Source organism: Gallus gallus, chromosome 11 (genome assembly GCF_016699485.2).
Source record: "Gallus gallus isolate bGalGal1 chromosome 11, bGalGal1.mat.broiler.GRCg7b, whole genome shotgun sequence".
NCBI lineage: Eukaryota > Metazoa > Chordata > Aves > Galliformes > Phasianidae > Gallus > Gallus gallus.
Window position 1 is genome coordinate 16,659,409 of NC_052542.1, and position 22,024 is coordinate 16,681,432.

The 22,024-nt window shown below is 40.4% G+C and overlaps 2 protein-coding genes across 10 annotated transcripts in view; one reads left to right on the plus strand and one right to left on the minus strand.

Moving 5' to 3' along the window:
- HNF4beta (hepatic nuclear factor 4beta) overlaps positions 1–2,218 on the plus strand; it is a 33,977-nt gene extending 31,759 nt beyond the window's left edge. For 5 of the 7 annotated variants that reach the window (XM_046899487.1, XM_046899488.1, XM_040707091.2 and 2 more), the window contains one exon: positions 520–2,218. In XM_046899487.1, the coding sequence (XP_046755443.1) occupies positions 520–656 (137 nt within the window). In that variant the 3' untranslated portion in view covers positions 657–2,218. The remainder of the gene's footprint in view (positions 1–519) is intronic. The other 2 variants (XM_040707093.2, NM_001030576.5) reach the window with 2 other exon arrangements.
- A 551-nt stretch (positions 2,219–2,769) lies between these two features.
- Positions 2,770–20,107, minus strand: ZDHHC7 (zinc finger DHHC-type containing 7). Of its 3 annotated transcripts, none has more exons than XM_025154279.3 (8): positions 19,952–20,107; positions 14,965–15,050; positions 12,816–13,138; positions 10,405–10,529; positions 6,139–6,235; positions 5,595–5,676; positions 5,205–5,335; positions 2,770–5,022 (listed from the first exon to the last, which is right to left on the minus strand). In XM_025154279.3, exons 3-8 carry the CDS (start codon positions 13,119–13,121, stop codon positions 4,846–4,848), a joined length of 918 nt encoding a protein of 305 aa, XP_025010047.1. In that variant the 5' UTR covers positions 13,122–13,138; positions 14,965–15,050; positions 19,952–20,107; the 3' UTR covers positions 2,770–4,845. The 3 variants fall into 3 exon arrangements, with proteins under 3 accessions (XP_025010047.1, XP_040563178.1, XP_040563179.1); XM_040707244.2 differs by having other exon boundaries at positions 19,841–20,107; XM_040707245.2 differs by lacking the exon at positions 2,770–5,022 and having other exon boundaries at positions 5,071–5,335.
- Positions 20,108–22,024: the final 1,917 nt, after the last annotated feature.

Consider the following 22,024-nt stretch of genomic DNA (forward strand, 5'->3'; position numbering starts at 1 on the left):
CAGCTACTGCTGCCCTGTAATCGTGTCTTACACAGTTTTCTTCTGCAAGTTATGATCATACACTTCTTACAGCATATTTTGCTATTTCTCTGCCATATAAATCTACACGTTTTCTAGTTTTCTTTTTTTCCCTTTTCCTTTCTTTTCTTTTTTAAGGTCATCTTGCACAAGGGAAATCAGAGAGATGCTGATGGATAAACATTATGTTCTGTAAATGAAGTCCAGCTGCCAGAAAGTTGAGCTATCTTCTAAGAGTGGAAGGATTAAAAAGCAATTAGGGGCAAGCATTTACCAAGGGCATAATAGTGGAAAGAGCTGATATGTGCCTATCAGCCCCTCTGGGCCTCATTGCAACCCAGGAAGGATGTGCCTGAACTTGGGATCGCTCCCCTATGCCCCACTGTTTCCCCCCAGCTTCTGCTCTTTGGTCCATAGGATCGTCTGCTGATTTTATTTGGGCACTGCTTCACTGAACAACATCCAATTCCATTTTAATTCTGTCTCTTTTCTCTCCCACAGCATCTCCTGAACCATCCCTTCCATCTCCTTCTACAAGCACAGGCAGTGAAGACTATAAACTAGGCTCTAGCGCAGGGCCCAGCGCCGTAGCACAGCTCTTACCTCAGACACTGATACCCAAGCAGGAGATTTTATAGGGAGAGGTAGAAGGAGAAGCTGGGAGCAATGTGGGAGCCACGCAGAATGTGAACCAGGTCCTTTCTTTTTGCAGAGGCAAAGCACAGCAATCCCCTGCCTGCCACCGGACCTGGGGGTCACGCTCTTCCCTGTCAGTGAGTAAAGCAGCGGGCACCAAGCTGCAGCAGGAGCCTCAGCACGGGTCATCCCACAGCTCACCCCACTGATCTCACCCTCATTTCACACGTGATTGGGGTTAATGCTCGTCTCGGTAGGACCAAGACTGTAAGCTCGTCAGAGCAGGCCTTGATTGCGTTTGGTATCACCTAGCTCCCTGTGATCACAACTCTTTTGAAGCCTCTGGTCGTTATCACCATAAAAACAAACACCTGATGCAGCTCCTGTTAATTGGCAATGAGTACAGCCTGCATTGAATTATCAGTATGGAAAGGTCTATCCCCATTAAAAATGTAATTACACTCCTAATTCTGCAGCAAATTAAGCTTGAGGAAGAATATCTTCCTAACTCTTTCATCTTCATTAGCCTTCCAGATGTGACTTGTTCCACATAGACCAGCCAACCTTTACTACTGCTCAGTTCTTATTTGTGATCAGGAATGGCAAGGTCTCAACATCATTCTGTCACTTTCCATACCTCACAATGTATCTGGAGTCCATCCATGAGTCATTTGCATCCTCTACTTCACTGGAATATCCATCTAAAACCACTCAGAGACAGCAGTGAGGTGCTCTGCATCTGACTATGGTCTGGCAAAACCCACGATGAGCAGTGAGCTCAAGAAACCACCTCTAACCATGATACTACTTAAAACAATCCCAACAGATGACTATACAGCCTCAAATGTTCCTGAAGCACAGTCACTGTACTGTGTATAGATTGAACATCACTAGAAAGCAGGCTCCTGGATTTCTATAGAGCTTATGTTCCTTTCTGTAAAGCCCAACGACCTCCATCAGTCAGCTCTTGAGGCATTAAGATGGACTCATACTGAAATGTAGGGTGAAATGGGGAATTCTTTGTTCTTGCACAGCACATCAAACTGCCAGCCCATAAGCACGGACCCTCGCCCATCACAACGCTGCGATGATGGTGCCCAGCAAAGGCTTCGTGAGGCTTGTGAAGCACTCTGAGCTCCTTGGATGGAGTACACTGCAGAAATGCAATCTCACTGGAAAAGGAAGGGCAGCCAAACCTGCCCCAAAAGGGTGGTACTTTGTACTCAGGTTATTTCTCATTGCTTGGGGAGACGTTTTAGAGTTACCGTTCTACAGTACAACAGAGGTCTGAAAACCACTGAAGGCTGGGTTGATTCCACCCAGCATCTCAATGTTTTACTTTTCTAATGCCTATGATGAATTTGACCTGATATTACATGCTGATAACTTCGATTTGACACGGCTATAGCTGGAGAACAAATTCCACTGCAAGCATTCCTGCTGCATCCGTTCTTGTGTAACATTGCTTCCAGTTCCTCCATCCTGTAAATTACATTGCTTTTCTAGAAATTAAATATACATTTATACTCATTAATGGTAAGAAAATAAATCTAGTGGAAATAAATTCCATATGGTTCACAGTTCTTTAAATGACAGCTTGCCTTTCTTGTTTAATTCAAAGTTTTCAAGTGTTGATTTCTGCAATGCAAATGCCTTAGGGATTAGACACCCATAACATAAGCAAAAGAATCATCTATGTCTGCAAAATACAGCGTCCTCTTGAGATCAATATAATTAACAACCTAAGATACTACTTAATAGAAGAAAATAAAGTTGAGCTGGCACAAGTAGGTAACAGATTCAGGTTCCAGTGCATAGGTAGTCTGGTAAAGACTTCAGAGTAACAATTTGTTGTCTCATGACAGTCCTGCAGTTAGGGCCAGAACAGAATCACAGCAAAAGTCTTTCTGGCATCTCCATGTCAAATGCCACCCTTAAATTAAACCCATGTTCTTGGAAGGAACGTATTTAATTTGGGGTAGTGTCAGCCATTGCTTGATATACATATAGATTACAAAGCAAAGGATGCAACACCATCACCCTGAAAAGATTTGCATATGCACATATATGTGCAAACAAAAAAAAAGTGATACATATGGGCAGAAGTTAATCAACTTTAAGACTTCAATTAATTACTTTATTTCCTCCTTTACATTAAAAAATTACAACGTAACAAGGGTTTGAAAAGCCAAGTAAACCTGATTTCACACACGCACACACTTGCTAAGTCACAGAGTTCATCCGTTTGAAGTGATATTTTCTGATTTTCATCAGGATATTTTATTAAACAATATACACATTGAGAGCCTCATGACAAAGCCAGACACGTTGGTTTTTTTTTTCCCAGCATTTAAGATGTGCAACTGAATATGCAAAGATTCTCGTGGAACTTCTGCCTTCCCCCTCGCTTGTGTGAGATGTAGCTTTGTTCAATTGGCTGCAATTTCAATGGCTGTGTCCACCCAGAACCTCTCCAGTCTTCCACACCACCTCCCCCAAGCAAAGTGAACGTACTACACAGTATTGCACAGTTCTGTTGGCAGGGTCATTGGTAATAAAGGGACCCTTTGGTAAGTTCACTCACACGGTGGTATAAAACCTGATGAATTGAGATGCCACAGACAGCTACAAAGAAATGGAGAAGCAGGTCACTGAAGAAAGGAAGTATAGCTTCTGTGGTAAGCAAACTTACTAACGTAAGATTCTTGAGCACACTGAACTGCTTGAGGTGGGACAGATTATCAGTGCAACTTGCAAAGCAAAAGCAAGAACAGGACAATTTTAAGGCAAGTCCCAGAACAGGGAGCTAGTTACTTTCTAGGCACGATTTCAAGCTCAGCATCAAGGCTCCTGTTTTATCCCTTATATTCTCAGTAATTTCTAGAAGTAGTTTTAATTTTTCAAGAATCCACTTGTAGATGAACTTCATTACTGGCAATCTGCATTTCATTACTTGCAGACTGAGCACTACCGTTGTTTGTCAGACCTACATAAAGCAGTTCTAGATGTATACTGTTCTCTTCTCTTGAAAGCAATTTTGAATGGAAGATGATGAAACTAAAATTAATTCCTTTTATTGCAGATTTTTCTACTTTGAAGACATGTTGTACTTGAGAAAGAGGCAAGCTGTGTTAGCACTAAAGGAACCTCCCTCGTTCTTCTGAGTTCTTTGCTCATGGGACCATTTTGCTCATGGGACCCTTGAGTGAACATTTTCCTTCCATGAAAAGTCTGTGCAATAAAAAAAAAGGAGCAGAACAAGGCCTTACAAAGACAACCGTTCTCAGTAGATTGATGCCATTCTGCAGTATTCTTCATTTTAACAGTCACTGGCCCCAGTTATCCCCACTCAGAGGACAAGATACAAAACTTCAGAACACCTACACACTTAAGTTCCTCTAGAATCAATGCACAAGAATTGAAGATGCATATTTGAGGGCAGAATTCTGCTCTCAGCTGTTAAAAGTGTCATTTACCGAAGATTTAGAACTTACCTAAATGCCACATGAGATTAATACTGCCAAACACAAGACATGCTTCTGTGAGCCTGGGAAGACATTTGGCAGGGGTGTAATAGTGCCTCTGACATGTTATGCTGTCGTGTGCACAAGTCCCTTGAATCACTTGCATATGAGGAATGTGTGTCTGAGGTGGGACACAAAAGTATAGCTCTGTTTATTAGGACAAGCTGAAATATAAATCAAAACTGAACAAACCATTATTCCCTGAAAACTGGATTTAGAAGGCTGGGTCTCATTTGAGATCACCTTTCACCAGAATGCTTCTCCTTATGATTGACAACTGCACTTAAGTATATAATTTTTTTTTTTTTTTTTTTTATAAAAACACACTGGTAATTCCCCAAACATTTATGAAATAAAAAGGGTTTAACAAAAAAAAAAAAGCATAATTAATCTCAAAAAATAAATTACAGTAGCATGACAACATTTGGCTTCTTTAGTGTGACCACGTGCTTTTTTCTATGTTATCTTGCCGTTAAGACCATTACAGATCCAGTCTGTGTCTCTGAAAGTTAATGAGATGTCTGTGACAATAAACGTATAAAACTCTGCTTGCTACAAGCAAATGTCTGGTATCAGTTTCACCTGGTCACAGATTATATGCAGACAGCCTTTTCTGGCCCCAAATAAATATTATATAGTATTCTTGCAAGTTCCAGCATAACTAGACTCAAACGGAAAATTCAGGTCCTCCTTTCTTTGATCTCAGTAGGATTTGTCTGATTCTAAATCCTGCGAAAGGATTGATCCACAGGAGTGAAGGCTGACCCCCAAAAACAGATTTCATCCCTTCCCATCGCAGTCTCCGCTCCCACGTTGGCTTTTCACTCTTCAGTCTTTCAATCTCCTGTATGCAAACAGATGTGCAGTGACACACTCACAAAGTTTCTCAATCTTATGACTGAAACTAAAAATTGTGATTTATTTCAGGTTTTGTATAAAATGAGTTTTCCCTCATGTAAGTCAAACTACGTCTAATCACATCTCTCTAGAAGAATTGTTACAGTATACAAAAGTAGCAGTCTTTACCGTTTCATCATTGCATATGGAGTGGATTTGGGTGCCAAACATGACTGCAGTGAAAGTGAGAAACAGAAAACCCTCAAGGCACAAGAAGATCATCAGGATCACAGTTACAGGTGGGGAAAAGTCACTGCATTCTGTGAAAACAACGTATTTAGTTATGAAAAAGAATAAATCTACAGAGCACGTCCGTAGTAAGTTATCTCCTCTTCAATAAACAGCAATAAAAGCTGTTTGATACTCGAAACATGTCACAATTACAAGAAACTTTACAGGCACGAGAACATTTTTAAGACCTCAGAGAAAAAGCCTAAAGTCTCATAATATGTCACGCATGGGATTGAAGTAAGTGGAAGTGATGACTTTTCCTTAGTAACTTAGTGAAAGTTTGCTTACCAGTCCACTGCCCTCGGACACAGGAGAAAAACTGAAACCCACACAGTATGAGCGCATGAGCTGAAATTAGGGCTATATACATCTGGAAATGAGAGAGAGTGCTTACTTTTGACTGCTGCCAGGTAGTAAACCAGACATTGTTTTCAGCCAGCCTTTACCACTCCACAGCAAATGTACTTTCCTATTTACAATTTTAGTTCAATGCAATGATGTACAAATGAATTCTAATTAAGCTTGAATCTAAAAACATGGGCAACAATGAATATAAAGATTAGCTCCATAACTCACACCACAATTTCAATAATTATTACTATATAAAACAGCAAAATTGAGATGACTTAAAATAACAGCACTTTACGAAACAGGTTAAAATGAATATGGGTAGAAATACCTGCAGAATAACTTGGATAGGTGGAAAAAAAGAACAGCAAAAAATCACAAAGTAATTTTGCCCTTAAGCCATTACTCTCTACAAACACAATCAAAGTAGTTACACTGAAGGTAGGTTTGTACTGAAATCATGCTGCTGTTGATTTTCCCTTACCGTAAACAAAACAAAAAATCTCTGATTTTTCTCCCCCACACAGTTATTCACCCAAGGGCAGTGGTGATCCATCTTTCGAATACATCGTTTGCAAATGCTGGAGGAAAGAAAACAAGACTTTAGTTGAGAAACCAGAGCTTGCACTTCAGAATAGAACTAAATGTATTCAGTAGCCAGAAGATGATGTGCTGAAATCTTCTTGATGAACTGAAAAAAGAAAAAGGCAAATATTTCATAAGTTCGTTTTACATTTGGCCACACAGCACCAAAGGGCTCAACTCTCTTATATTCAGGCCCATCTGCAGACAAATATTAACTGTTATATGGGAGAAACAGAACAGTAAATGCTTTGAAACATGAAAATGCTTTGAACTTCTTCCTTATATCAACAGCTTAAGATAAGCATAGACTCAGAGCGTTTCACATTTTCCTGCAAAACATTCTAAATGTTATGCATCTTAATTTCAGCAAATATAGAGCTCAATAAACCTCACAAATTCAGGCACTACTATTCAAAACACATGCTTATTTATGCATCATATCTATGAATGCTGCAGCAACAAGCCATGAAGCAAAGCTAGATTATTATTAGAGTGGAGAAAGTTGGAAAAAAAAGCAGTGTTCCCATACACAAAGTAATGCATATGGATGACTACAAAGTAGTTGAGGAAGAAGCAGAACACACTCCCATGCTGGTAACAGGAAGGGATCCCAAATCTCACACAGCCCCTCTGAAGTTGCCTTTACTCTGGGCTACTGTGACCCACCCCTACATTCTCACTGCTTCTTGTTTTATCCATGGCAACTCCTCCTCGATGAAAATCACTGTTCAAATAGTGCTGTTCTCACACAAGAACGGTACCATAAGGAAACAACAGCTCAGAAGAAAACAGGTATGATTCATGACAAGATATTCAGAAGGCTGTCCAAAAGATTCTCCTTCCAGAGCATGAGCCCGTAAGTTCAGTCTCCTGTTAATTTTTGATCCATGTGGGAAAGATGAGCTAATGCTGGTCACCATGACCATGCAAGTCTTCCCACGGAACACAGAAAATACACTGCCACTCTAAGAAGACTATTGAGGTGAAGTACTGACTACAATCATATCCAGATTCAAATCAAGTCAACCACTTCAAAGGATGGGAAGTGGGCAGGAATCACTTTTGCTCATTCAGTATTTCTCACAAGCCTACTCAGCTCTCTCAAGACATCAGATGCCTGGAACCCCGCCTTCATTTCTAATTTAACACCACGATTCAACGAATGCTTCCAGCCGTCAAACTGGCAGTGATGCTGCAAAGAGTGGCACAGCTTTCCTCCCACCCCAGCCATTTGTATGCTGTTCCTTCCGTGGTCCCAGCACTGACATTCATGCAGCAAGAGTTTGGGGAAATCACTCAATTTGCTGCAATCTGGGTCATTTCACTGTGCAGCTGCATGAACCCTGATGCCTGCATGAGGGGAAGGAGCAGCATGGCAGTAAGAACAAGAAGCTGCAGACAAAGGAGGGTCTTCCCCAGCCCGCTGAATGCACTCAGGCAATTGCAGATGCAATTACAGTTTTGAATGCCAAGGATAACATTCAGGAAGGCACAGCTACTGGCTTAACAGAAATTGGCCTGGATAACAGAAATACACAGAAAAACTGAAGCAATCATCTCAGTGACTTGATTCTGAATATTAGTTTCCCACACTGAAACACAGGCACTCAGAATAGGGTAGAAATAACAACAGCTGTGCTTCTGCAGAAACAATACAGCATTCACTCAGCATAACCTCCTCCTTATGCTTTCAGGGTTAACTGCTCAGTAGAATCTTGGTTTCAAGTGTTTTATGGGAGCTAGGTATCTGAGTTGTAAACAAAGGTTTCTTGTTTGTTTTCCCATCACAAATGGTATTATGAAATTATTTTTCTTCCTCAAAAGAACTTCTGCAGCGTTGCACAACAATTTTCATAACTACATCATAAGAGTCTCTTCTGTTAATAATTTACTACTCAAAACCTGCACTGTGGCTTTGAGTGCAACTGTTTCTCAATAGGAACCGACTTCAATTCGCATTTTCAATTCTCTTTTATCAGCAAATTGCCACTTTGACTACTTGGAACTATACCATCTTCTTAATATACTCAGAATGGGTTTGTAAGCCAACAAGGAGCTGGCAGTATAATCAACCTAACTTTTTTTTTCCCATTTGGAACACTTTGGCAGTGCTAAATCTATGGCAAAGAAGCAGGTTATAGTAGGTGTTTTCCAGCCCATTTACCTGTCCACATAACACATAATCAACATTCAGGAAACTGCAGAAAAAAAATAAAATGCTCTGTTTTTTACTTATGAAATGTTAACAAACTACTAGTAGCATGATACGGCTAACGCAAAGGAAGACAGTTAAACTAGATATCCAACTGCTGAGAAAAGCATGACAGCGGGCTCACAAAACACTTTCAGGTTCAACCCTTCCCTTTCAGAATGCAGAACATCTCACAGAATATCTTCCCAAAGCATAGAAAAGTAAAATTAATTCATTAATTCATTCATCACAAGGTCACACAATCATAGAATGATTTGGATTGGAAGGGACCCTAAAGACCATCTAGTTCCAACTCCTGCCATGGGCAGGGACAACTTCTACTAGACCAGCCTGCCCATGAAGAATACTAGTTATTCCATCAGCACTGCTGTATCTGGGATCCCAGGCTACTGCAACACCCAACACTGCTGTGTCTTCAGGAGGAGGCCCAGATGTAACCCAGAAGCTCTACAGTTTCATCTGAAACCCCCATGGTTGTTACACCCAGATCAAGATTCAAGTAGCACCTATGCAGAGTCACACAGCTGCATGGGCTCTGAGCTCTTCGATTCTCCAGCTTCTTTGCTCATATGCAGAGTTCAACATAAAATGTCTTCATTTTCCCAATTAGAAAATCCTAGAGGGATTGAAGATGTGGGAAACACTTTACAGAGATACCTCTGAAGTCTGTAGGAACCAGCCTAAATCTGCCATGAGCAAATTAACAAGATCCAACCTACACTCAGCAGAGCCTCTGGGTATCCCTTTGCTGCATCGCATGAACACAACACAATCTGAACAGATGGCACAAAGCTGTTCTGGCTCCCCATAGGATAACAGTTTATATTCTACCACAAGAAAGCAGCTGCACTGCCTCCACCCCCAAGCCTGCCCAGCTAACAGCACAGCTGTGTTCATGTAATGCTCTGCTGGAGCTAATACTGCCAGCCAGAATCAAACTCATTGCACATGAAGTCATGCCTGGTGTCTGCATCCACGCCACAGCTAACTTGAAACACAGAGAAATCAACTGAAATATAATTCTATACAAGGCTATTTATATATGACACTTCTCCCCTCACATTCCAGATACAAGAACCCACTCACATCTGAGATGAGAGAAAGATTTCAGTGCCAAAGGAAAGTATTTATAATGGAAATAGCTTTTCAGCCGTAACTTTCACATAGATATGTGACATACAGTGAGACATTTAATTTAGAAACCACACATTTACAGGACATGTAAGGTGTCCTGACAAGACTTCTGTTCTTTTGAAGGCTACTAGCTCAGAAACTTAATATGCCACATAATTCAATACATATACTCTTCACACCTAGAAAGAGCCACCAGAAACATTCACATATTTATGTGAGCCCTAATTATGTAGGCATATCTATTATCAACTGGCACAATAAATATCAGAAATGCACATTCATACTGCCTGAAAATTCAGAAGACTGAGAATTGATCAAAAATATGCATATTTACTATCCCATGCAGAGCCCACTAAGTTCAAATTACCATCACTTTGATTGTAATGAAAATGAATCTTCAACAGAAACTCATTTAACTGATTTTTCACACAACCTTGAGAAAGTAAGGAACGAATTCAGATATAATTTCAAGTGAAGCACTACAAAATCTATCAGTATTTTCTTGATTTAAGATTGAAGGAGTCACTTACTTCATCGGTTTCTATCTGAAAAATTCCTTGAGATTCTTGCCTTTGCCCCCCATTACTAATGTGTGTCACAATAATTAGAATGGTGCAAAGGAAAACAGATTTTAAAGGTTACAGCATCTCTTCCTTCCTCTCAGCCACATTCATGCTATAGTATAAGACATTCTGCAATGTGTAAATATCTGAAAACTTTACTAAACATCAAAAGATATCTGTGGGGAAAAATTGGCATGTAAATCAGGAAGACACATCATGCATTACTGCTTTAAAAAACAAACAAACCAGGGCATACCTGCAATGGTGTGCACGTTCAGGTTTGATACTACAGCACTTCGGACATTTGTAGATCACTTCTCCTGGTTTTAGTTGCAAATTATCCATGTACTCTTTAGTGGCATTTCCTTTGGGTACAGCCCCCTGAAATCATTTCAATTAAAAGAGAAAAAGCTGTTTAAACGGTATGAAAGTGTTTAATAATACATTTTATAGACTCCATACCAGTAATCTCAGGATAATTGCTAAAAAAATGTTCATTTACATGATGTTAATCTGCCATAAGCCAGAACCATTTCAAATGAGCAAGCTACCAACGCGTGACCTCAAGTTCAATTTCATTTCAGCAAGACACATCTGTGGCCAAGTATTAGCATACTTCTGCCAGGATCTGTCATTGCTTAAACAGAATGATGAAGACGACAAACCATTACATGCAGATATAGGCTCTACAGGTATAATATTTGCTTACAAGTTACTCCAAGTTCAGCACAACTAGGAGATATGCTTTCACATACATGTGACATTCTATCATTAGGCCACGCCACCCACACAAAAGTTAACTCAGCAACTACTTGAAAGATTTTATTTCAACTCTCTAATTCCAAGCTTTTGCTACCCATCCCCTGTAAACAAGTTTTTCAGAACCACTTCTTTTTTTCCCTTTACACTCAAGCTTTTAGCTTGCACACCGCCAGTATAACCACCATCAGCTCCTCCATTTTGCACCCAGCATTTCTTTCTTCCTTTTGCTACTGTGAAAGATCTTCATGGCAGACAGCTGAAAGAACTAATTCAGAAGAAAAACAAACCCCTAGGAAAAGAAATCATGCTTTAATTGATTAGTTTTTCAAATTGTTCACCAAAATGCTCCATTAGCAGCTGTTCTGACACAAAGGGCGATGATGAACAGTCAGGAATTGGCAGGATTGCTTCTTCCAGTAACAGTATCAGAGGCAATGGGCAACAATTTTGCATTTATACTGCTTGAGAGACAGTTCAAGTCCTGCCCCAGATGAACTCTGCACCACAACAAAGCTCTTAGGCTAAACGGTGCTTTAAACTTGAACCGGCTGGTCTTTGAAGAGGCACAAACTGGAAGAGAGCTTCTTAAGGACCATCCTGTATTGCTGAAGTGGTTTTTTGCAATATATTATATATACCTTAAACAGTCACATTTAAATTATGACAGTACTTTTCTGCAGAAATGGAGAACTATCTCAAAGACAGATGTAACTCCTGAATGCATAAATTTATCTTGTTCCAGGTGAGTCTATGCCTATAAAACATCTCACAAATTCACCTACCCATCTGTCCCTAAGCACAGCATCTTCAGATCATTCCCCTAGCATTTTGATGATAAAAAACACTCTAGTTATATATTTTCTACCCTCAGACTGTTGCTAACTCCCCACAATTAAAAAAAAAATACAGCTATGACAGTATGTTATAATTCACATAAGTTTAGAGGTGATATATTCCTACTTCCTTCAATCTTTGTTTCTATTGCATAGTCATGTCTTCCTTTCTGGGAGAAGGGAGGAGAGGAGTGAATAAAAAAAGAGTAGTGATTCATTTCTGTTGCAGTGGTGTTTTATCCATAAAGAGCAACACAAGTCTAGAAAGAGACACAGTTTTTCCAGTGCATATTTTGAAGTAACCTACCCTTAAACTTTCTTAGCTGTCAGTCTGTAGAAGTCATAACATTTCAATCAACTATTCCACAAACTGTTTCAAAATCCTAGAGAAAATATAGCTATTCCCCCCCCATCCCTCTTCCAACAGATTTATTTCCGAGAAGTAATAGATTTAAGTACAAAATAAACAATTTAACCTCTCAAATTCCTAAATTAAAAGTCCTAAAAATGAATAGTTTTAAGACCTCTCACAGCTACTGTCACAACAGCACGGTGGTTAAACTCACACTTACCTTCTGCTGACTCTAAATATCTAAAAGAGGTAATGTATGAATGATGTAGCACAGTGGGTATGTGACTGAGGTTTTTCAGCTTGTCTACCTCTGAAGTTCTTCCACTTGCCATAAATGGAAGACATAGTTCAAATTGTACAACAGGATGTAACTACACCTTTTTATAAAGCTTTGAAAATAAATCTAGTGGGAAAAAAAAAAAGACTGAAGATTTACCAGCTTCTTCATAATGGGTTAATATTTAACAAATGAACTGTACTTCTCATGAGCCTACTTCTGCCTTATCAATGTGTTTTATATTGCCTGCCCCTCAAGTCAAAGCTTACTTGTCGTTTCATTCACATAAAAACAGGCAAAGTGTAGGTATAGTCCCTCCAACTTGAAGAGTTTGGGTCTAACACTATTTTTCCCAGTAAAGGGGGAAAGAGTGCTAAATTTCTCTGCTGCTGATGAGCAAAATGAAAGAATACTCCAACACCAAGGAGCAATTGCATACTTACTGGATCGGTTAGCATGGTTCTCAGATGTGATGACAAAGCTAGCACTGCCAAGCAGTTAAAGAGAACACCGTTGATCACAGAGTACCAAAAGTCTTTGGAAGGCAGCAGCATGACAAAAGTCACTACGAAGTCTGCATAGACAACCAGAAGCCACGTCATTATAGCACAGACCATACCACAGCCATCTCTGATGAACCAAACCCTCTCTGCCATGTCGGCCTCTGAGGAAGAGGAATCATAGCTGTCATTTTCAGCAAGAAGTGGGTGGTGTTCAACATCACGGAACCTGTGCCCCGATGACTGCATGGTTCTCTGGACTTGCCCTGCACGAAGCAAAGATACCATTATTACTCATGAGGAAACCAGAAATATGGGTGCTCTCCTTTTCCATTTCTGTAGAATAAAATATATTCAGCTTCAAAACAATGAATGGGATTATATGACCAAAACTTAACAGTTCTATGACTTCATAAGGATGAAATATTTCTGTAAGATACTAATTTAAAAAGTTTCAGCAACAATTTTGTAAGCTACTTAATTAGTGTTCTAATTCCACAACGTCATTTTTATCATGTTAATTTGACGCTTGATAAATGAATTTCAGAACACTCTTAATTCCACCTTGCTACACCTGTAAACTACTCATCTCTTTTTGTTAAAAATGTAACCTCTTTCTTTTAGCCCTGATTATTCCAAATGGCAAATTCTTCATCAGATTACAGTTTATGTCTCTCAGAAAAAATGCAAACTATGACATCAGCCTGTAGAGTTTTTGTGCTGCTTCATAACTCCAGAGAAAAGTAGGATAGAAATACCAGTGCTCTACAACACTGTTAACAAAAAGCAGAGCAAGTTTGAAAGCAACTAAATTTGTTGACAAAAGTGCAATTGTATTTAAAATTTAAAAAACCAACAAGAAAACACCCACAAAAGCATAATCACACAACAAAAATGCTACAAAAAAGAAGAGATTGGATAACTGAGAAAAACAGATCAGACCAGACCTAAGGGAAACAAATGGCAGTGGTTAAATTAGCACAGCAAAGGATTGTATGAACCAGACTTCCAAAGAACACATTAATTAATTTAATTTCATCAAAATGCTTTTAAGGCTTTGTTGTTGTTCCAACGTGAAACAAAACCAAGATTCAAAACTGTATCAGACTTCATGAAAACAGTTATTTTTCAAATGTCTCTTGACAGCAAAGACACAAAATGGCAGCACTGAAGTACTGTCAACCACCAGAAACAAATTAAAGCTTAAACATTAAGATTGGACTCTTACCTTGAAGTATAATGTGTTCCAAAAATTATATTGATTCGTGCTATTAAAGCCCATATCAAAGAGAGCTGTGAAAGCATTATATTGATTGGTGACAGCTATGAAGAAGTCTCAGGTTTTTCTCTGTAATAACGGTAGTCTATATGAGACTTCAGGTTACATCCCAAGACTCTGAATATTGCTTGAAAGGGTCAAAGCAACCAGCACCAAGTGAAAAGCCTCACACTGGAGACAGTTTTCAAATGAAGCTCTATGTTTTTAGAACCTTCAAAAACCTCTCGGTCCTATCTACCAGGAATCACGAATGACAAACACATTCTGCTTAACAAATCCTTCTGGCCCTTAAACTTTAATGGTCAGAACTAGGCAGGAATCGTCTTAAGGACTAGAAATGAAAGCAAAGAATATGTAGATTACAGTGCAGAGATTCCAAAGTAGTATTTAAAATAGGTATTCCCCCATGATCTCTTTGCTGCATAGATGTTTCCAGCTATTTGAAAGCAGTCAATGAAGCAAAACAATCAAGCTTCTAGTTCTGAAGCTTCAAATAGAACACAAATTTGGAATTTCACCCAGAGAGGGTGCAATATCTCAGCAGTAGAAATGTGCAATTATTTTTCAGTCAAGACAAGTTTTCAGACCAACAAGCTATCACCACAAATCAGGGCGTCAAGATTCTGAAAAGAAATAAATCAGTACCTGCATACCCCCTGACAAATGTGCATTTTAGATTAATTCTGCAAACAACTGCTCCCGCATGCAAACGGAATGGCATGAAATTGCTGTATTCACTTTGTTTAATTGTTTAAAAGGCACCCAAGACATTTTTAACACAGCATGAATAATCAAAATTAAAAAATAACGTACCTCACAATTGTTTTGTATGTTATTCTGACATCATGTCCTTCCTTTGGGCTACACAAGGATATTCACATAGTCATATCTGATGAAATCTGAAAAGACATCACCAAAAACTGATTAGTAAAGCACTTTTACTTTATCAGGAAAATGTTAAGTAGAAACAATGTACTATGATAAGAGTATGCTGCACCTAATTTCAACAAGCAAGCTTCTGACCAGAGGGGATAAAAGCCTTTTTGACTTTTTAAGTTACCATAAAAATCACTCTGAAAAACTCTGAACAGTGTTTCAATTAACACTGCATCCATCTAGTTCATTTTCTTTTTCTTTTTTTTTTTTAAGATCACAAACTAAAGTAGCCAAAAAGTTTGGGTTTCCTGTTCGCTGTTCCTCTATGAATAGCAGATGAAGTATGCAATATCAAACAAAAAAACCAACTTGACTTGATGGACTTCATTGCTAGGAGCAAGGTTGTTGGTAACAAGCATGCATGCCTACTGTTACTTCTGTAATTCTAACATAAGCCAGGAGCAAATGTTTTAAAACTAATTATTAATCCAAATAGGGACGATTTAAAACAAAGAAGCTACTCTTCCCAGAATCTGTATATAAAAGAAAATGGCCCATAATTATGCCAATGGAAATAAGCACTTAGAAAGTTCTCCTTGCTGAAGTTTCAAATACAGGCAAATAATTATTATATTATTACAATGTAGAAGTCAGTATAAGAACTGAAACACTAGCATGAGCTGTTCTAGCCACATCTTATTTCACAATACAAATGTTGCACCAACTTTAATCACGTTCCTTCCTTTTCACTAGGATGTAACACTCAAGCTGAAGACAGACCACGTGAAGTGAGAGCATTTCCTTTAAACAGCCTAGAAGTTTATCATTTTCATAATGGATAGGAACATATTTTATTTAGAAAATCCAGTACTTCAAAGCTTGAAAAGTGTCAGCAGTTCCACTCTGGAAATCAGCACGTGGCATTTGGAGCAAGGGAAGTTATACCAAGACAGCCTTCCCCTGGAAATGAGAAGACTCATGTCTTATTTAAACAAAACTGTATCATCTATAGAAGCCTAAAAGGTAATGAATATTCCTCTTAATGCACGTATAACTGAGCAAAGTTATTGAATTCTGTTTTGCTTTATGAATAACCTTTTATGCTCTTGTTAAACAAGGTTTCACAATGTTGTGAAGACTAGGATCATTAAGTTGTCACTGACATGGCATTTTGAGGAAGTGAAGTAGAAACTCACAAAGCAAAGAAAGGCTGAGTACATCATGTTAATTTGCAGCATCACCCACCCGTCCCCTGAGTTGAAGATGACAAGCAATAGAAGTAGACATGTTAAGCCTCTGCAGGTAAAATATTGAAGTCAGCGGAATCATTTGAAATTACTAACAGAGAACTCAATGACAAGACAGGGACATGATTTGTTTGGTCAGTTCCCTAATCCTCACTGCAGCTGTATGTGATATGTCAGTGTTTCTTGCAGCATCTCCCATTCTTGCTTCACATGGAAGTGCCATCACAGTTCAGCTTTTGCAAGAACAACAGATAGAGTCATTCTGATGTGATTCCTCCCTCCCTGGCCATTTTTGCTACTCCTCTATAGCTGCCTACCCCATTACCCCCTGCCTTGGTCCCCTTCAAGGGGAGAAGGATCAACATTTGAAAGGCACTGACACTTTATCAAGCACTATGCATCCCCATCAAGACACTCACAGCTTTCCTGTAGGTGGCCAATTTATTCACTGTACTGTTCGTCCCCATCAAAATTTACACTGTGCCTTTGTTAAACAGTTGAAGTACAAACATCCAGGACAAAGCACAAAGCTTTAAACCTAATACTTTCAAACAATGGTTTTTAATTTGGCCTTTTTCAAGTATCTGGCATTAGAAGATAACATTGAATCATTCAACATTTCATGCAAAACATAATCCCTTTACACAGGTGATTATATTAAATCTAATCTAATGCAGTTCCATTGTTAGGTGTTATTTGAAATTCTCAGGTAAAGTATGTCTTATCTGACCTACATATCACTGTTAACCAAATGCAGGCACAAACAGCAGGCACTTTATTGGAATAACAAGGGTATGAAGAAGTGACAAGCAAGCTGCTTAGAAAGCATGGGGAAATATGAAGAAATATAAATGAAGTTATGTTAAAAACTCGAAACCAGTGGATAGATGGTCTTGTAAAATGACTATGCCTGAAATGCTCTGCAGTGCTCCAGTGGGGCTAAAGAAGAGCCACTGCAACAGCAAATCTCCCATCTGTAGGGCTCCTGGAATAAGGTTACCACAGGCTTCAGAAAGATGAATGATATCGTACTACTATTGCACTGCGAAGCCCTTCAGCTGTCCAAGAAATAAAAAGGGCACTTCAAAGTTAAGTCCAGTCCTTCCCCATTGTCATATATATATATTTTTTTTTTTAAAGAAAATTCTTCATTGTTCTGGGAAAACAAAGCAAAACAGAAACTTTTTCACAGATATACAAATAAGAATTGATATAAAGGTCTAAAATCCATCAGCTGTCAAAACCCAAACGTTTTGGGGTCACTTTATAGCTACACAATGGACAGCTCTTTAGGTTCCTCCTATTTCAGTGACAGTGCAGTAAAGAGAACACTCTTCCTTCAGCTTTGCTGACTAAATACTGGTAAATCAGAAGTTGTAGGGATGCTATCAGGTATCACACACTTACATAAGCAGAGCTTACATATGATCGATTCAAATCCTGCATAGAAAACACAGTATTGGTGGCAAATCAAAATTACAGAATGGCAGTCTCATTAATATGACAGTTTAAATATCAACTTCAAATTTAAAAACACACCAAATGGGCAAACCTACTATTGTGCCCATTATCGTGGGCAATTTGGACCATTTGTTGCTGATAGATATCCACCAGATAACATCTGAACATACCCATGCCTAATCTGGGTGACTAACTTTTCATTGCAGATGCATGCAATCCAAACTAAAAAGCCATTTAATAAGTAAACTATGGCTTGTTTAGACTTCTCTCAGTGACTGAACCAGCAAACAACCTCAGAGCAAACCAATAAAACTGCTCTATCAAGCAGTAACTGCATGGAAAACACTTTCCTCAGCCCGAGGAACTCTGTGTCCTACTCTGTGTCAACTCTGAACCAGTCCAACATCCATCAACTACAACCCCAATTCTGCCCCACCCCCTTGGCTCTTGTTTATGCTTTGCTGCCCTTCTTTGTACTAAACAATACCTCCTCTACTACGGGCACACGCTGACAATTTACTGTGGAAACATATAACAAATGTGATGCTGTTTGCATGCACAGCCCGCAGCAAATTCAAGAGATGATCTTCATTAAGTATGTATTTAGCAGTGAAGTTTAAAGCCACTGTAATGACTCTCCTTATGCCAATCACAGAATCATAGAATCACAAGTTGGAAAGGACCTACAAGATCATCTAGTCCAACTGTCCTCTTATACAGCAAGTAGAAGGACACAAAGAAACAGTGGAAGTGTTTGTTTTCAACTCTGAAAAGGGGAACACAGAAGCAATAAACGCACATGTATGGATGTTTTACTGGGAAGCTTATCATCTAATTACTCATCTCTTTACAAACGTCCCCAAGACCCAGAAATGTGAATTCTGGGCAACACAAGTTATGCAAAATACAAGAAAAACTCTGGGATCCTTCAGAACATATGATGAATTAAAGACCTTTGCTCATCAGCAATAAACTTGATTAGAGCTGCAATACCAAGTCACTTTTCCACGTGCACCAAAACTCTGGGTAACACCTGAGATGCTCTGCAAGGTATGTTTTTTGAGACCAACTTTTTTCCCCTACAAATGTGGAAGAGGAAGAGAATACACTTCACAAGACTTAAGTGCTCAACAAAGAAATACAGTAACCAATTTACCAGGAGTTCACTGGCCTGCAAGAGCAAGGACAAAACACTTTTGGACTCAAGAACAATCCCTGTCCTTTACCCAAGGACGGACACGAGCACAATTTACATGAGTAGTGGCCAACCTTTACAGCTCACCTACTTTGGAACAGGGCCACAAACTCTAATGGAGATTAGACTCTAGAAAGCTTAAACAACTACCAGCACTGTTGTGTGGAAGCTGGAAGCTTTACTCTTTTTGTCAATGACAAATGGATGTCACGTTCTACTTGAGAGTACAATTTTTTATGGCAACCCTTATTACATTATGCAATATCCTTACATTCATTTGAAGACAGTTTGCATATCACCATCTCTGACTGCACTGCAATCTGAGGCTAGTTTTCCACCAGCTATAATAACCATGTCCACATGTGATTTGTGGTTCCAAGAAGTAATGTCACAGATCAAAGCTGAATATATTTCCACTCGCAATATTCAGTATGGATTAGGAGTGTTAAAGCCTTTGTTTTCACATCAGATAACAAAACTGTTCTCACCATTCTCTGGCCTCTCAATCACTGCAGTATGCAAACCATTTGCTTCTCTAGAGTTCGATGCCTTCATCAAAGGCATGAATAGGGAATTCATAAGGAAAATACAGCAGAAAATGTATTAATTTAGAGTAAAAGCAAGACAATTTTAAAGAGAGATAGAAATCGTTATCAGCTTTTTAGGAGCTCGTGGAATTCTAACCTAAAACCTCTCAGTTTCCATTTCATCCCCTAATGAATCAGCACAGCTCCACTTTGTAGATCTCCCAAGTCAAAGAGCATCAGCTTCAAAAGGCTTAATTTAAGGCTGTTAATGTGAACAGTCACAGCGACTTCAACCCAATTATGTCTTCGCAGTGTAACTCAGCATCAGATCCCCCTCCAGACGCTGTCAGGGCTCTCCCAGCTCTCGGCCTGACCCCGCTAACCTTTCCGCCTCGTCCATCGCCCGGGCCCGAAGGAACCGCCGTTCGGTACCCTGAGGGGAACCGGCTCCCCGAGGAGAGGGCTGAAGGGGAGAGCACCGGGGATGCATTTACCTCAGGGCGGCGGCCCCGCTGCCCTCAGAGCCGTGGCTGGCGCCGTGCCGGCGGCGCGCTGGGCCGAGCCGGGGCCGAGCCCCCCCCGCTGGGCCACCACGGGCGCCACCGTGCCCCTCCGCCGTGCGCTCCGCGGAGCCGAGCACTCCCGGAAGTGGGCAGGGTAGCGCCGCAGGAGGCGGAAGTCAGGCGCTCCTCACTGCGCAGGCGCAGCGGCAGGCAGGTCTCGCCGCTGGTACCAATGCGCATGCGCACACGGCAGGAGGGGGCGTGGAGTGCCGTGCGCATGCGCACAGCGCACGGCGGGTCGTCCTTGGCGCCGACTGTTCGGCTGCGGGATGGGCGGGTAGTGCGCATGCGTGGGTGATGGAGCGCCTGGGGGAGCGGTGGGCTGCGTGATGAGCAGAGCGATCCGCGCTTCGCCCAGCTGCTGAAGCGAGACATTTTCCTTCCCGATATCTGAAAAAAGAGTTGTCTGTGGCTGAAGTTGTACTCGCAGGCTCCTGAAACGGTATCTCTGCGGTCACAAAGGTTACAGAGTGAAGATGCTCGAGGCTCCTCAGGGAGAAGCCTGAGCTGCTGTGCTCCTGTGGCCCTGAGATACCTGAGCACAGCCCTGCCACAGCCTGCCAGGCTGCCAGTGCCTCCCCAGCCCCAGGCAGCTGGGCCAGGGGTGTTTCTGTGAGCACATCCTCTGCCCCTTTGAAGCCCTCGAAACCCCTTTGTAATCTGCCCCTTTGAAAATGAGATACGAAACAGCTAACCTAGCACTGTGTGAGACCAGGGAGTGTTTAAAGAAAAAGCCAAAGGGTGACATTATGACAGCTCAAACACGCTTTTCTGTCTTATTTTTCTTGTAGCATGAACACCATCTAGTGGGACATGGGCAGCAAGTGCTGATACATGCAATCAGATACAGCTGTCTGTGTGTCTATGCATGTTTCTATGCTTCTTTTCCTTCCACTTCCTTCTCCTTCTTCCCCAAAATACTGGGGACTTCAGAAAAAACTTGCTTTTATATATGACCTCCTATTTCCCAACAGGTGGATTTCATACACTGGGTGGAACTATTGCCAAACTCCGCTATTCAAATGACAGCTCACAAACATCTGTGCACAGAAAATCATAGAAGGTGATCTCTTTGTAACGCTCTGTTCTCTCCCCATGTAATTCTCTCATGATTTGTCACTGCAGTGTAACTGCTCTTGTCCACTGGATGGTGTACCACTTGTTTCTGCAGCTGGAGGGCATCTTAAGACGTGTTGGAGTCACACTGACCTTGGCAAGCAGTGTGCATATCTCCATACGTGAAAACAGAGGGAGAAATAGTATAGACAGAGCCGTTGTTTAGCAACTAAAAAAAAATAATAACTACATATAATGTCATGTGACATAAATACAGGCTGAAAATAGGACACTGTCTCCCAGAACAGAGCCTTCTCAAAGTTCAGGTGTATGCTGGTCTTGTGCTACACATGTGAGTCTTGCCGGTATTGGTGGGTGTTGTTTTGAAGATCTAGATTCATTTGCAGCTCTTTGAGGTTTGGAGACCATGAACCGTTTTATTTTTTACTTGTAAGCTTTGCTTTTTGCTCTAGAGAGCTTGGATAGGGCAAGGCAGCAAATCAGTCTGAAATTCACCTTGCTCCCTTCTCCGTACTTTTAGCACTGTGCAGGTTTCCCATTTCCTCCTGAACTCAAAACCAAACAAATCAGTTGCACGTTTTACTTCCCACGTTTTTGCTAAGCGTGTGGAGCAGGGCTTGAGCAGTTTTAATATGCACATCGTTGTTTTTTGCCATGCTAAAAACATTACCAGACATGTCAGGACTTCGGTTCTTCTGCAAGTCCCGCTGTTTTGGAACCACTTCCCCAGCAAACAATACTGCCAAGATAAATTGTTTGTCGGAGATAACTTCCAAGTCCTCCAGCAGATTACCTAAGAGATGTTGAAAAATAATGCTGCACAAAGCAAATTGTTTCCATGCTTCCTGTCCTCGTAGGAAGGAATGGAGCTTATCTCTGTTACAGATTCCATAGAGACGGCTGCAGTACCTTAAACCGATGTACTGT

Coding starts and splice junctions, on each gene's coding strand:
- ZDHHC7 (XM_025154279.3), bottom strand. CDS start 13,121: ATGCAGTCATCGGGGCACAGGTTCCGTGATGTTGAACACCACCCACTT. Junction 10,530..12,815: donor GAACCATGCTAACCGATCCA/GTAAGTATGCAA, acceptor AAATGATTTCAG/GGGGCTGTACCCAAAGGAAA. Junction 5,336..5,594: donor TGTCCGAGGGCAGTGGACTG/GTAAGCAAACTT, acceptor TTGTTTTCACAG/AATGCAGTGACTTTTCCCCA.